Below are 17,254 nucleotides of genomic sequence, written 5' to 3'. Positions count from 1 at the left end.
ACTGCCCGCCGGTCTACTCCAGCCACTTCCAGTCCCACAACGCCCCTGGTCACATATCGCCATCAACTTTATTAACGATTTAGCCCCCTCCAACGGTCACACCACCATTCTCACTGTGGTAGATCGTTTCTCCAAGGCCTGTCGCCTCATTCCGCTCGTCAAACTCCCCACTACTCCGATAGGGGCCCCAAATTCTCCTGTCGAGTCTGGGCAGCCTTCTTTCAGATGCTCACGATTAACGTGAGCCTTACGTCCGGGTACCATCTCCAGGCCAACGGACAAGTCGAACGCCTCAACCAAGAGATCATCCGGTTCCTTCGGTCCTACTGCCACCTTCGTCAAGAGGATTGGAGTCGTTACTTAATGTGGGCGGAGTACGCCCAGAACTCCAGTCGAAAACACTCCACGGGTCTGACCCCATTCCAATGTGTCCTCGGCTTTCAACCACCTCTGTTCCCATGGTCCAGTGAACCCACGAACGTCCCCTCCGTTGAGGATTGGTTAAGGCGCAGTGAAGAGACATGGAATCTTGCACACACTCACCTCCAACGGGCCATGAATCGCTGCAAGAGACAGGCTGATTGACACCGCCGACCCGACCCGGAGTACCAACCCAGTCAATGGGTGTGGCTCTCTACTCGAGACCTCCGCCTCCGGCTCCCCTGCAAGAAACTCATCCCAAGTTATGTGGGTCCATTTAAAATCCTCCGGCAGATCACCCCAGTATCCTATCGCCTTGCCCTGCCTGACCACCTTCGCATTGCTCCCACTTTCCATGTCTCGCTACTCAAGCCGGCCACGGAGCCTACCGAGGAGAGGGAGGAGAGGTCCGCGGAGCCTACTCCTCAGCCCATCCTAGTGGAGGGCGAGGAAGCCTATCGAGTCCATAAACTGCTAGACTCCAGGCGCCGGGGCGGCACTCTTCAGTATCTCGTTGACTGGGAAGGGTTCGGTCCATAGGAGCGGTCATGGGTCAACACCAAAGATATTCTGGACCCCACGCTTACCCAGAAATACCATCTAAACCATACGAACAAGCCTGCTCCTCGACCAAGTGGTAGACCCCGTCATCGCCAGCATTCTCGCGCCGGGAGTTGCTCGCAGGGATGGGGCTTTGTCATGACTACCAGCCCCGCAATTCCCCCCCAATAACCACCAACGGGCGCTCTCACACGAATATTGACTGTCTCCTGAACTACAAATCCCACCATGCCTCACTCATGCACTGATTCCGTTCCGTCTGTGAGTAATGATCACACACAGGAGTTAAGAAAGGGAAGGGTTGACCTAAACAAGTATCCTATATGTTCTGCTAATTACCAGCCTCTTACATGTCTGTATCTCGAGAGAATGCAGAATTCAAGCAACAAATTATATTTTATAAACAAAGTTCGGGAGGAGCACGTTCAAATGGTCTATCTAATCAGCTCGAGAGGAGGCATACAGTATACACAGCCGACTCACCTAGTTACCTCGACAGTTTTCGGCATTCCTTCGCCACCCCGACTAAATTCCGAACTTGGAGCCCCCCGTTCAGACAGTACGCCAAATGATTATGTTCTTTTGGTCTATTTGATCATTTGTAATTGTGAACTCGTGAAAACAACTGCAACAGGTAATCGGACATTATTTATTTATTAAAGATTTATTTTTGGTGTTTTTGCCTTTTTTTTTAGGATATTAGGATATTAGGATATTTATCAGTGATTAGATAAGAAGCAAAGTTGCGTAGAGACACGGTGGGAACGACCCTGCGTGATTGCGTCGTGAAGCACGTGTATAATCAGTCCAATGGAAAGACGAGACATAGGCGGGTGACGTCACCGACCAGGAAACTATAAAGAACACCTGAAAACAGACTACGTCCTGCAGTGGTGGCTCAGGACCAAGGGGTTTTCTCCGAGGGGAAATCCATTTCGCATGATCAAGGTCACGTGGCAATGCCTACGTGCCTTAGTCATATGGAACAAACCTTGGTTCCTTCCCCAAGGCCCAGTGCTAGGGGCTTCTTGCTTACGCGTAACGCTATCAACGGATGCTTCCCTCGCAGGTTGAGGGGTGATAATGAGTGGTCGCTCAGCGAAGGGTCTTTGGCAGGACCATCTACTTTCTTGGCACATAAATCGGCTAGAAATGATGATGGTGTTTCGAGCTCTCAAGCACTTCCTGCCAGACCTGAGAGGTCACCATGTGCTTGTCCACTCGGACAACATATCAGTGGTCTCTTATATCAACCATCAGGGGGTCTGAGGTCACGTCATCTTTGTAAACTGGCTCATCAGATCCTCCTATGGGCCCAAGGGAAATTACTGTCTCTCAGGGCAGTATGTATTCCACTGCATCTAAATCAGGGAGCGATATCCTGTCGAGGCAGGGGCTGAGGCCCGGGGAATGGAGACTTCACCCCGAGATGGTAAAGCTCCTTAGGTAGAATTTCGGTCAAGCTCAAGTCGACCTTTTCACATCATCAGACACAACGCATTGTCCCATGTGGTTCTCCCTCACGCACCCAGCTCCTCTCGGGCTGGATGCGATCATTCAGGTGTCGCCAATGTTACACCTGTATGCTTTTCCGCCGAAATCTTTGCTTCCGGGAGTTCTGGAGAGGGAACTATTGTTAGTAGCCCCGTACTGGCCGACCCGAGTTGGGTTCTCAGACCTGCTATCCCTTCTAGACGGCTCTCCGATGGAGATTCTGATCAGGAGGGACCTTCTGTCTCAAGCAGGGGGCACGATTTATCACCCTCGCCCGGAGTTGTGGAAACTGTGGGCTTGGCCCCTAAGGGGGCCCAGCTCGTAGAATCTGGTCTTTCGTCCGAAGTCGTGGAGACCATACTCAAATCAAGAGCTCCTTCCAAGATAAGACTTTATGCACTGAAATGGAAACTGTTCTCTGCCTGGTGTTTAGAACCCCAACTGAATCCTGTTAAAGGCACACTATGCAGGAATTCTGTTTTTGTCAAACAGCGACCCCTAGAGTCGCTGTGGAATACTTGCACTGTCGTAAATGGTGGCGCTCCTCTCAAACTTACATAGCCGGTTTTTCCAGCGACGACCCCTCCAAGCCTTACTACCAGGATGATTCGTCCTACTATGAGTTTATTTACCACCGAAATTACTTTGAAGCTGTTATATTAAGGTGCAATTGTTACATAGTGTGCCCTGTTGGTAGAGTACATGATTATTTGCAAGAAGGTTTCTCTGCTGGATTATCTCCTTTCACCTTGAAGGTGTATGTGGTGGCTTAATCTGCTTACCACACCCCTCTGGGTGGTGCATCATTAGGAAGATATCCTCTCATTATTCGTTTTCTTCTTGGCACACTAAGACTGAGGCCTGCATTGCACACTAGAACACCGGCTTGGGATTTGTCCCTTGTACTGGAAGGCCTGGCTTTGGCTCCCTTCAAGCCCATTGAAGAGGTTTCAGAAAAGTGCCTTACTCTAAAAACTTTATTTCTCATTGGTATTTCTTCTATCAAGAGAATTGGAAATCTGCAAGCCTTGTCGGTTGCTCCCTTGTGCCTGGAATTTGCACCTGGCATGGTGAAGGTTTTTCTTCACCCTAGGCTGGGGTTAGTTTCCTATGGTCTCTACTAATGTTTTGGGCCCAATCGTGCTGCAGGTCTTTTGTCCTCCACCTTTTATTACACCAGATCACAAAAAACTTAATCTGCCCTACTCGGATTTTCACGCACAACCATTTCTAGGGTTTACAAAGAATGGTGTGAAAAGGGAAAAACATCCAGTATGCAGCAGTCCTGTGGGCGAAAATGCCTTGATGATGCTAGAGGTCAGAGGAGAATGGGCCGACTAATTCAAGCTGATAGAAGAGCAACTTTGACTGAAATAACCACTCGTTACAACCAAGGTATGCAGCAAAGCACTTGTGAAGCCACAACATGGGCAACCTTGAGGCGGATGGAATACAACAGCAGAAGACCCCACCGGGTACCACTCATCTCCACTACAAATAGGAAAAAGAGGCTACAATTTGCAAGTTGAAGCCTGGAAAAATGTTGCCTGGTGTGATGAGTCTCGATTTCTGTTGAGACATTCAGATGGTAGAGTCAGAATTTGGATTAAACAGAATGAGAACATGGATCCATCATGCCTTGTTACCACTGTGCAGGCTGGTTGTGGTGGTGTAATGGTGTGGGTGATGTTTTCTTGGCATACTTTAGGCCCCTTAGTGCCAATTGGGCATCGTTTAAATGCCACGGCCTACCTGAGCATTGTTTCTGACCATGTCCACCCCTTTATGGCCACCATGTACCCATCCTCTGATGGCTACTTCCAGCAGGATAATGCACCATGTCACAAAGCTCGAATCATTTCAAAATGGTTTCTTGAACATGACAATGATTTTACTGTACTAAAATGGCCCCCACAGTCACCAGATCTCAACCTAATAGAGCATCTTTGGGATGTGGTGGAACGCGAGCTTGATGTACATCCCACAAATCTCCATCAACTGCAAGATGCTATCCTATCAATGTGGGTCAACATTTCTAAAGAATGCTTTCAGCACCTTGTTGAATCAATGCCACGTAGAATTAAGGCAGTTCTGAAGGCGAAAGGGGGTCAAACACAGTATTAGTACGATGTTCTTAGTAATCCTTTAGGTGAGTGTATATTATAATACATTTCCAAATATATGCATTGACCATGCATTGCTATATATTAGGACATACGTATAATACATATTAATTGACAAAAATACCATTACATGTAATATTCACATAGTTTTATCTTTTATTATGTACATATATTGAGCATACATGTTCACATATAAATATGAATGTATATTCACACATATATGCAAACAGATTCACAGAACGTTACAACAGATTTCTAGTTCCCAGCATGCTTTGCTTCTGACTGTTAAAGGAGAGCAAATGTTAAAATTTAAGTGTTATTTAATGTGTTTTGCTCAATATGAATATTGGGGAGACATGTTAGTGTTTAATGTTCTATTATTTTGGAATTTAAAAGGTTTTCTGGTATGTCTGAGTTTTGGGGGGTTACAGTACTATTGTGCTGAAGAGCACAATACTATATTTTAAAAGTAATGGCTGTGCACTCCTCAGCACAGTGATCGTATCTTGGCTGATTACTTCGGTACATGCAGGTATGCTTGTGTTTTTGTTAAGTAGCTTGAAAATATGATACATTTATAATGTAAATAATTTTAAAAAATCTAAGAAATATATTACATTGTATGTTATATGTATATGTACATAATAATTTTTGGTTTTACCCATTGTAAGGGTTATACAGTCAAAGACCCAGAACCAGATATGAAGAATGAGGACCCGGAGTCAGAATTATGAAAAAAATAAAGAAAAGTTTTACTGAAGATAGTTTGCAGTTTCATCAGCAGAAGTCAGCTTCAAGACTCTCACAGGAGTTCGTAGGCCGCCCCCCTTACAGTTACAAAGATCACAGCAGTTATACCATTTCCAAGGTCTAAGCTACGTCATTGCTTAAAGGATGAATGATTTTCATTGGCTAAGAAATAGATAAACACAGTAATTTTCCACACATATACAGATAGACTGAAGCATATCTCCATCGATTATGCAGCTGAAGGTAGGCACGTCGTGACCTTCCAGGTCTCAGATTTGGGTTGCTGGGCGCCAGCATGCCCAGAACAACAACTCAGTCAATCTCCAATAATGCCAGTGGTTCCTTAACCTCTAACCAAGAAGACTTACACACACACACACGACACACAGCTTTTCCAAGGTTGGATTTGTCCAGGCTCTAAGTATAAACAGGAGAGTACTCTCAAAACATCAAGATAGTGTGTTCTTTCTCTCAAGGATAGCTAAACTTTAGTCTAACTGGAAAGTAAGGCTTTAACAAAGAAATGGTCCATTAAACTATTGGCTTCAATGACCCCTATATGTTTTAACACGTTGAAGACCTTTCTCAAACACAAAACAAGTCCATATTTCATTTCTGGAAGCTTGCCTGAATAAGCAAGCAGATAGCAAATACTGACATTTTAAGAATACTTGAAAAGAACATTTCAGTAATCACACTGGTAACTTTTATAACAATTTCTATTTAAGTAAAATCACCAGAGAAATTATTCAACTATTTAAATATTGATTAATACCTTAATTATAATCAATCATTACATATACATTGAAGCAGCAGTGGATTACAATCCACCCCCTTCACCATTATGATGGATAATTAAGGGAATTTGGCATTTTTATACTCCTGTAAAACAGGAAGTCATGGCTGGAAAATGTAATGTTCCTAGTCACCCTCCTGCGTTAAAAAAATGTAAATATGAATGTTAATATAATAAAACATAATGATATTTTCCCTCACTTTCAATTGTTTTACTTTGTTAAAAGGTTAGACTTTTGTGAATTTTTTTAAATTAAATATCAAAAGGATAAACAATGAAGATTTGTTTACAGGGTTCTTTGCTGATTTACCAAGGGTGCCACAAATTCTGACCAGGACTGTCTATATATATGTATTTAATCTTGCAATAAAAATGATTAAATGAAATGAAAGACACACTCCTGCTGTTTCTAAGTAAATACCTTTATTTTAATTAATTTATTTTATTTTATTTAAAAATATTTTATTATGCCTTTATAACTCCTTGTGTTTCATATGAGTCCACTAGCTGTCTTCGCCAGTCGCTCAGGGGTACCTTGTCTGAGAAGCTGGGGTTCAAGCGCTTGTCAAAACATTTTACTAGTGTTGATCCCTGTTTTAAACATCAACCAAATTCACCTTCAGCAAAGCATTCCCCAAAGTGTATGTATAACATGAACTAGTACATATCTAAAATAAATTGAGTGCCACACTTATGCCCAACTCCATGCTTGACCTCAGCATATCACAAAATCTCATAAAATCTGTAAACAATGCTCGAATTTCAGAGACATTGGAAATCCATTAGTGTGTGTTATGGTTTAGGAAACTTATTCTATAGATTGGCTCCTCTGATTTTTTCTAAAGCTAACATATGAGATTATATTGATATAGGAAGTAATGGTGGTAATGATGGTGGTAGTTAGTAATGTTAAAACTCTGGGTATTTCAAGTTTTTTTTGTGTGATGTGGTGTAATGCTCTACTTAATAACTGATTGATGTAAACTTTTTTGAGTTTAGATATGGAAATTGAACTTTGTATCAGTGAAAACAGTGGTTTAAGCAAATTGAATTGTGTTGTAAGCAAATTCAATTGTTGTCTATAAACCTGACTTCTATGGATTGCCACTACAGATTCTAGTTTTACAACCAACGGTCCACCGTAAACCATGCTTCTGAGTAGCATTTACTCTTTCCTTTTTGCCTTTATTAATTATTTCTCTTTTAAAGTTTCTTGCTTAGAATCTGAGTTCAGCTTGAAAGGAGATTACTTGTTGGGTGGCCTTTTTGCTTTACATGAAGTTCAATATGCAACACATCTGTTCTCTCCAGAAGCAATTGAATGTTCCAGGTAAGAGATAATTTTTTTATAGCGGCAGCATTTCCTCAATATTTAATATTTAAAGTAAATTTTGGTTAATACAAAGATTCAATGAAGCGCAATTCACTTCCTCACTATTTTGTTCTAGATACACTTTCTCAGAATCTGGATATCAGATGTTCCAAGTGATGAGGTTTGCTGTTGAGGAAATTAATAACTCCACCACTTTTTTGCCAAATGTTTCTCTGGGCTATGAAATTTTTGACCATTGTTCTGACACAAATAATTTCCCTTCAGTCTTGAGTTTTATCTCAAAAAATGGATCGATAAAACCCAAAGAAAAACTCAATAACTATCAGCCTAAAGTGATTGCTTTAACGGGGCCTTATGGAAGCACAGCAACTATTACTATTGCACCACTAATCACAATGGACCTTATACCATTGGTAAATTATGTTTTTCATTCTCCTTTTGATTTATATTTAAAAAAAAATACTACAACACATAATACTGTTATCCTCTTCTTTAAAAGGTGAATTATGGAGCTTCCAGCTATGCATTAAGTAATAAACTTCAGTACCCCTCTTTTCTAAGAACAGTGCCCAGCAACAAAGACCTGATTGAAATGATTATTCGCATCATACGATGGTTTGGTTGGAACTGGGTTGCCTTTCTTGGTGGCCAAGACGATTACAGTGAAGACGGCTTAAGTCTATTTAACAAGTATATACGCAATACTGGAATTTGTTTGGCCTATCAAGAGGTTCTAAGTCAAAGGGCAAACTACAGTCTAACACTTAAAAAGATTGATATGCTTAACATCAATGTCATTGTTGTTTTCGCTGTGCCACAATATGCAAGCAACATTATCAAAGCAGCCATAGAGAACAACATCCAAAACAAAGTATGGATTGCAAGTGAAGCATGGGCTATGAATCAACAGCTTCCAAGAGAGCCAGGAATTGGGAAAATTGGAACAGTTGTTGGCATTACAGAAAGATTGTTGTCTTTGCCCGGATTTAATGAATTCATCTATAAAGATAGGGGAACAACTGATGTTGGCCATAACGATAGTGCTGATGAAGTCAAGAGTAATAGTAAGACATGTAATCAAGATTGTGATTGCTGCACAATGTTGACTGCAGAGGAGATTATAAATGAAAATCCCACATTCTCATATGCCATCTATGCCGCCATTTATTCCATAGCTCATGCATTACATAAGGTTCTGCAGTGTAACATGAATGGATGCAGCAAAAACACAACAGTTAATCCATACATGGTGAGTAAATGCATCATAAGATGATAATGACATTTTTAAGGAAAAGTAATAGTCATTCTTATAGCAGCATTCATCAAATGAATGGGGACATTTTTACCACACTTTACAACAGCTTCTAGAACAAATCAAGAAGTTGGACTTCCCACTTAACGGCCGTCAGGTGAAATATGATGAAAATGGTGATCCAACTGTCAGTTTTGCAGTCATACGGTGGAATACTGAAACAAATCCTCCACAATTTGATATAGTTGGCATATATGATACATATCCAGAAATTACTTTTACTATCAACAACTCTCTCTTGTCCTGGCATAACAATGTTTCGGTAAGTTATATTTTTGGTGAGTACTTATCCAAACATTTATCTGACTTAGCTTAATTTTAATAAAAAAATGTCTTATTCCATAAAGGTTCCTTTCTCAAACTGTTCTGTTGAGTGCAAAGAAGGATTTTCGAGGGAACCTGATGGATATCATAGTTGCTGTTTTCTGTGTAAAAAATGTCCACGTAACAGCTATGTGAATTATTCCTGTGAGTACTTTAAGATTTTAGATTCTTCAGTCCATTTTATTTTAATAGGGAAATAAAATTAAAGATTTGCACATATAGTTGTTATAGCACAAAAAAACTAAATCTTGTTTACGGCAAGTACTGTAGCCCCTATAGGAGTAAAAAATTGTTTAAAAAAAAAGATATTGATCTTAAATTAGTCTGTAGATTACATTTATACATTTACATTTTTTCATTTTTTTAGCTGACGCTTTTATCCAAAGCGACTTACAATTGCTATATATGACAGAGGTCGTACGCCTCTGGAGCAACTAGGGGTTAAGTGTCTTGCTCAGGGACACATTGGTGTGGTGTCTCACAGTGGATTCGAACCCGGGTCTCTCACACCAAAGGCATGTGTCTTATCCACTGCGCCACCACCACCCCGTGGCGCATTACAATGATTATTATTATTGAAATCATTGAAAAATTTTAACCACATGGTCTAAATGTAACTGTTCATATTTTTTACCTTACAAATTTAAAATAATTACTGTGTCTACAAATCTATTATTAATCAAATCTGTATAGCTACTTGTCTATTATGTAAACACTCTTAATAGCAAACATGAAGTAAATTCACAAATGACAATAACAAAAAAAAGACAACTACAAATAAATCTCACTAATGTTGATATTCAGATGAAATGTCAAAATTATTAGCCATTCTAAAATGTTTTGAGATTACCTAAATTCAAGAAGACAAAATATGAAGGGACATCATACCCCATCTTCTTCTTTTGTGCCGTCTCCCAGTGTAATGCAAAGATCTAATATGGTTTACTGGTGCTCCATTCTACATTCCACACCATACCATCTGTAATGATTTCATTGTTTGAACGAACCACGTCCTTATTACCTGCAAGGTTACTAAACGTCTCAGGTTACGTATGTAACCCTGGTTCCCTGAGAGGGAACGAGACGCTGCGTTGAGACGCGGTGGGAACGCTCTGCGTGATTGCGTCGTGAAGCACGTGTATAATCAGTCCAATGGAAGAACGAGACGTCACCGGCGGTGACGTCATAGACCAGGAAGCTATAAAGCACACCAGAAATCAGACCGCGACAGCTTCTGAAAAGGCCTGAAGCAAGTCGATCAGGGCATGCAGGAAGTATGGCAGGAGAACGCAGCGTCTCGTTCCCTCTCAGGGAACCAGGGTTACATACGTAACCTGAGACGTTCCCTTTCAAGGGAACTCGAGCTGCGTTGAGACGCGGTGGGAACCCCATGTCCACTACGCCATAATGAGAAATGCCCGTTCTGTGTGGAGTCCTTGCGCACACTAAGAAACAAGCAGCCTAGCCCCGGGAGTGGAGAGGTCTAGGTCGTAGAATCTGACAAATGTATGCGGTGAGGACCAGCCTGCCGCATTACAAACGTCCTGCAGGGAAACCCCTGAAATTAAAGCCTTAGAGGCAGCCATACTCCTGGTAGAATGGGCGCCATAGGTGAGAGCTGTCCGGCCGCTTCATAAGCAAGTGAGATAGCCTCAACTACCCACTTGCTCATTACCTGTCTAGATGCAGGGCAACCTTTCTTGGTTGAACCGAAGCAGACAAATAACTGCTCTGATCTACGCCACAGGGCAGCTCTGTGAACGTAGGCATCCAAAGCCCTAACGGGACATAACAGATTGAGACCTTCCTGATCTGGGGTAAAGAAAGGTGGAGGGCAAAAAGCCTGCAGCACAATAGGGCCCGCCACATTAGTGGGGACCTTAGGAATGTAGCCCGGCCTAGGGTGTAAAAATGCTTTCACCATACCAGGTGCAAATTCCAAACATGAAGGAGCCACCGACAGGGCTTGCAGATCTCCAATTCTCTTGATAGAAGAAATAGCGAGAAGAAATAGAGTTTTTAGTGTAAGGAACTTCTCTGAAACCTCTTCAATAGGCTCGAAGGGAGCCAGGGCCAGACCCTCAAGTACAATGGCCAAATCCCAAGCCGGTGCTCTAGAGTGCAATGCAGGCCTAAGCCTCAGTGTACCACGGAGAAAACGCGTAATAAGAGGATCTCTCCCAAGAGAAGAAGCCCCCAAAGGGGAGCGATAAGCAGATATAGCCGCTACGTACACCTTTAAGGTGGAGGGAGATAATCCAGCAGAGAAACGGTCTTGAAGGAAATCGAGAACTGTACCAACCGGGCAGTTAGCAGGATTTAAAAAACGTTCTCCACACCATGTAGAGAACAATTTCCATTTCAATGAATATAGTTTTCTCGTGGAAGGAGCTCTGGATTGAAGGATGGTCTCAACGACCTCAGTCGAGAGACCGGATTCTAAGAGCTGGGCCCCCTCAGAGGCCAAGCCCACAGTTTCCACAACTCCGGGCGAGGGTGAAATATCGTGCCCCCTGCTTGAGATAACAAGTCCCCCCTGACAGGAATCTCCATGGGAGAGCCGTGCAGAAGGGACACTAGGTCCGAGAACCACACTCGGGTCGGCCAGTGCGGGGCTACTAATAATAGATGAGCCCCCTCCCGGCGAACCCTCTCCAGAACTCCCGGAAGCAATGATATCGGGGGGAATGCGTACAGGTGCAGCCTCGGCCACTCCTGTACCATAGCGTCCAGTCCGAGAGGAGCTGGATATGTGAGGGAGAACCAAAGCGGACAATGGGTTGTATCGTAAGATGCGAAAAGATCTATCTGAGCTTGACCATAGTTCTCCCATAGGAGCTCCACCACCTCGGGGTGAAGTCTCAACTCCCCGGGCCTCAGCCCCTGTCTTGACAGGATATCTGCTCCCACATTCAAATACCCTGGAATATAAACTGCCCTGAGTGACAGTAATTTTCCCTGGGCCCATAGGAGGATCTGATGAGCCAGTTTGCATAATAATAGGGACCTCAGACCCCCCTGATGGTTGATGTAAGAGACCACGATGTGTTGTCTGTGCGGACGAGCACATGATGGCCTCTCAGGTCTGGCAGGAAGTATTTGAGAGCCTGAAATACCGCCATCATCTCTAGTCGGTTTATATGCCACGAAAGCTGATGGTCCTGCCAGACACCTGTCGCCGAGCGGCCACTCATGACCGCCCCCCAGCCTGTGAGGGAAGCATCCGTCGATAGCGTTACACGTCGACAAGAAGCCCCCAATACTGGGCCTTGGGCGAGGAACCAAGGTTTCTTCCACATGACCAAGGCACGTAGGCATAGCCGCGTGACCTTGATCGTGCGAAACGGATTTCCCCTCGGAGAAAACCCCTTGGTCCTGAGCCACCACTGCAGGGGTCTCATGTGCAGAAGGCCAAAAGTAACTACGTTGGACGCAGCTGCCATGAGACCCACCAGTCTCTGGAACTGTTTCACAGTGAGTGACTGGCCTAGTTTTACCATATTTACGGCTGTGAGAATCGCAGAAATACGAGCTGGAGACAATCGTGCTTGCATAGTTGTCGAATCCCACATCACCCCTAAAAAAGTGGTCCTCTGGGCTGGGAGGAGCACACTCTTCTTGGTGTTTAGCCGCAACCCCAACCTTTTTAAGTGAGACAGAACGACATCTCGATGCCGAACTGCCAACTGCTCGGAACGAGCCAGGATCAACCAGTCGTCGATATAGTTTAATACGCGAATGCCCTGGAGTCTCAGAGGAGCCAGTGCTGCATCCACGCATTTCGTAAAGGTGCGGGGTGATAAACCTAGGCCGAATGGAAGGACCCGATATTGGTATGCTTCGCCCCCGAAAGCAAACCTCAGGAACTTCCTGTGATGAGGATGAATGGATACATGAAAGTAAGCGTCCTTCAAGTCTATTGTGACAAACCAGTCCTCGGACTGAATCTGTGATACAATCTGTTTGAGTGTAAGCATCTTGAACTTGAGTTTCTGAACTCTGCTGTTTAGCTGACGCAGATCTAGAATAGGACGCAACCCCCCATCCTTCTTGGGAACGATGAAGTAACGGCTGTAAAACCCTGACTCTCTGCTGGGAGGAGAAACCCTTTCTATAGCCCCTTTTTGCAGAAGCGTCAGTACTTCTAGTTCCATGACCCGAGCCTGCCTTGGGTCCACCACTGTGGGAAGGACCCCTTGAAATCTGGGCGGACGAGAACCGAACTGAATTCTGTAACCCTTTTCTATTATATGCAGGACCCACTGAGAAATATTTGGCAGTAGTTTCCACGCTGCCAGAAATTCTACTAAGGGGACCAGTCTCTCGAGACTGGCCTCGGGATTCGGTTGTACGGACATTTCGGTGCCCTGAAGCGGCGAACCGGCAGGGAACAACCGAACTGACCGTTCTACGATCCTCCTCGGAGAATCGTATGGGGACGCTGACACCTCGGTGCCCTGAAGCGGCGAACCGGCAGGGAACAACCGATGTGGCAGCGCTGCGACTCTCCTCAGAGAATCGCCCCCCAGAGGGTGCCGAGGATGAACGATTTCTCGAAATCGTCCCTCCTCGGAGGGGACCACCCTCAGAAGCCTGACGCCTTGGGCGTCAGGACTTCTTCTTAGCCCAAGCCTTCTTAGAGATGACAGTCCTCAGATCTTGCCTACCCCTAGCTGGCCTGGACTGCGACCGCCACCCAGATTCCCCAGATTGTGGAGGAGCCCGAGTGGCGACGCTCTGTTTTTGATGCACTCTGTGCTGTGAGGAGCTTGTACTCGGATGAGACTGCTCGGATTTAATAATCATTTTTCGCCCAGCAGTCTCAGGGATATTGAAACGTCGAGGAAGAAACCTCTGGAACGCAGCCGATTGTTTTTTCGTTTCTTGAAACCTATCGACGACACAGTTGATTGCGTCGCCGAACAAACTTGAAGGTGACAGTGGCGCGTCCAGAAGAACAGACCTATCTTTATCCTTTATATCAGACAGATTTAACCAAAGATGCCGCTCCGTGGCCACCAGGGCTGCCATAGAACGGCCCACTGATTTGGCCGTCTCCTTGGTGGCCCGGAGAGACAGGTCTGTTGCGCGACGCAATTCTCGAATTGCGTCAGCGCTGACTTCCTCACGTTCATCGATATCCTTCAGCAGATCAGCCTGGTATGCCTGCAGTATAGACATAGTGTGCAGATATGACGCAGCCTGACCTGCTGCCGAATAAGCTTTACCCACCAGCGAAGATGTAGATTTTAATGGCTTGGTGGGTAACGTCGGGGTTTTTAAGGATGACGATGACTCGGGAGAGAGATAGCTCGCGAGCGTCTCTTCAGCCCGAGGCACCTTAACATAACCATAATCAGATGCACCCAAAACATTACTGTAACATGAAGTTTGTGGGTTAAAAACTCTGAATGACGCCGGTTTATTCCACGATCTCGAAACCTCATTGTGGAGATCGGGAAAAAACGGGAGTCCCCGACGTGGAGGCTGTGTTTTAGATGGTAAAAATCTTTCATCTAATAAACTTTTTCTAGTAACACTCAAAGAATCATCGGCTGGCCATTCAATATTTAATCTAGCTACAGCACGAGATAAAACCTCCATAAGCTCCTCATCATTATCGGAGGCATGAGCTGGCGAAAACTCAACATCCCCCATATCAACACTGACGACATCCAGATCCTCAGAACTGGATAGCCGCAACAATGGTGCCCCAACCTGGGAAGGAGAAGCCGCAGCGCGGGCTCCTTCCTGGGCAGAGGCACCGGATCCAGCAGGTAAGGGTTGAGAAAGGGCTGGGCCCGTCTCAAGCCCCGCTACTAGATCCATATGCGAACCCCAAGATGAAAGCCTTCGCTGTGCCTCGGCAGCAGCGGGACCCGCACCCCGGGGAGCGCGAACCGAACCGTCCTCCTCAAAGAACGCCCTGCGAGAGCGGAGCGTCCTCACGGACAGCTTCTCGCAATGCTCACAGTCAGCTCCCTCGAGAACTGACTGGGCATGCTCCACTCCCAAACAAGCAACACAAAGCTGATGTGTGTCCCCACCCGTGATGAAACGAGGGCAAGGGACAACACAACGCTTGAATTCTTGTTTCGCCATAATATATATATATATATATAGATAGATAATGTGCTTGTGACAGACAACAATAAATAGACAAGGACAGTATACAGAGAGCGCTTGCTGAAGGCAACAGAAGCTGTCGCGGTCTGATTTCTGGTGTGCTTTATAGCTTCCTGGTCTATGACGTCACCGCCGGTGACGTCTCGTTCTTCCATTGGACTGATTATACACGTGCTTCACGACGCAATCACGCAGAGCGTTCCCACCGCGTCTCAACGCAGCTCGAGTTCCCTTGAAAGGGAACTGGCATTTGACTCTATGTGAATGCATTTTCCAAAGATATTTCCCACCATCATGCATTGTAAAATCAAAATCAATCAGTTTGACCTTGATCACAAAAGTATGTTTTCATATTGTTTTACTGTTTCTCAGGGGATCCCTATTCATGTTTTCCATGTCCAGAGAGTGAATGGTCTGATGAGGGCAGCGTGACATGTAAGACCCGTTCTGTTGTCTATCTTCAATTCACAGAAATCTTCTCCATCGCTGTCATGGTTTCTGCCACATGCCTAATTATTGTCCTTTTTGCCATATTTTGCCTTTTCACCTATAATTACAACACACCAGTGGTGAGGTCTGCTGGTGGTAGCATGTGTATCCTGATGTTAACATGTTTGATAATGTCTAGCATCAGTGTGTTCTTTTTCTTTGGAAACCCCACATCTGTACACTGCATCCTGAGAAATGTCATATTTGCATTTTTCTTCACTGTTTTTCTCTCCTGTATGGCTGTCCGTTCCTTTCAAATTGTTTGTATCTTCAAAATGGCTGCAAAGTTTCCCAACGTGCACAGCTTTTGGGTAAAGTACAATGGACAGTGGCTCTTTGTTGGATTTTTTTCTGTCATTCATTTAATTTCTTGTGTGTTGTGGATGACTGTCTCAGCTCCAAAGACTTTCAGAGACTCATTCACTTTTAAAGACCAGATTATACTGAGCTGTGAAATAGGGAACACTACAACTATTAGCATTGTTATGTTTATAGGTTGGTTTCTAGGTTCCCTGTGTCTCTTATTTTCTTACATGGGAAGAGATCTGCCAAAAGATTACAATGAAGCAAAATCAATAACTTTCAGTCTCATTTTGTACATTGTGAGCTGGATTGTGTACTTTACAGCATACCTCATTCTCAAAAGCCAATACATTCAGCTTGTTAATGCAATGGCACAGATATCTAGTATATACGGAATTGTCTTCAGCTATTTCATACCAAAATCTTACATTATAATATTCCAACCACAAAAGAACACTCCTGCATACTTTCAAGCATCTATTCAGAATTACACGCAGACCATTAGTAGGTCTTAGATCACAACAAAGCACAGTAAACACAGATCCTTTTAATTTGTTTTCCTTTTAAGAAATTTTCTGTAAAAGGCTTTTATACTTATTGCTATACTGTGTCTTTAGATCCATTAGTAGTTCCCAATATTATTATCATTTGTTTGTGTTGTTATGCTTTTATTGGTGCTGTATTTAAGTTTTGTTAAGAAAAAGCAACTTTGATTTGGCAAAATGTTATAAATGTTATAAAACACTTTACCGGTATGCCAGTAGATATTTAACTTCATCATTCATCAGCCTAAATGTAAAATAGGCCCTTCTAATCGCACTGCAATTTAACAGGTGAATAAAGAAGTGAAAAATGAAAATAAAATAAAAAATTGTCATCATTTATTAACCATTGTGTTGTTCCAAACATGCATTTCTTTCTTCTGTGGAACACAACAGAAGATCCTTTTAACATTCTTATTGACAGTGCTTTACCAGAAGACTGCTTATTTTGTCCACATAACCTACATACAAAATAAGGACATCTCAATGTCATATTTTTAACAACAGATTGTAGTAGTGCAAATATCTATTTCATTCATTAATAAAAACAATTCTTCCATTATATAAAAAATGTGGGATCATGTAATATATTCTACCATGATAATCGAATGTTGTAGATTAATATTGAACCCGTTTTAGTTTCCCGTCAGTGCTATATTTGGCCACATGGTGGCGTAGCTG

General features: G+C 43.6%; 1 protein-coding gene across 1 annotated transcript; it reads left to right on the top strand.

Moving 5' to 3' along the window:
- Window positions 1–7,236: 7,236 nt before the first annotated feature.
- Window positions 7,237–16,546, top strand: LOC143733012 (taste receptor type 1 member 1-like). The gene is made up of 6 exons (XM_077224536.1): window positions 7,237–7,474; window positions 7,593–7,890; window positions 7,977–8,726; window positions 8,839–9,051; window positions 9,137–9,257; window positions 15,612–16,546. Exons 1-6 carry the CDS (start codon window positions 7,293–7,295, stop codon window positions 16,544–16,546), a joined length of 2,499 nt encoding a protein of 832 aa, XP_077080651.1. The 5' UTR covers window positions 7,237–7,292.
- Window positions 16,547–17,254: the final 708 nt, after the last annotated feature.

The sequence above is a fragment of the Siphateles boraxobius genome, unplaced genomic scaffold, assembly GCF_051911475.1.
Source record: "Siphateles boraxobius isolate OS27281-9 unplaced genomic scaffold, OSU_SipBor_1 9, whole genome shotgun sequence".
NCBI lineage: Eukaryota > Metazoa > Chordata > Actinopteri > Cypriniformes > Leuciscidae > Siphateles > Siphateles boraxobius.
The sequence above is the reverse complement of the archived record's forward strand: the minus strand, read 5'-3'. Positions and strand labels throughout refer to the sequence as shown.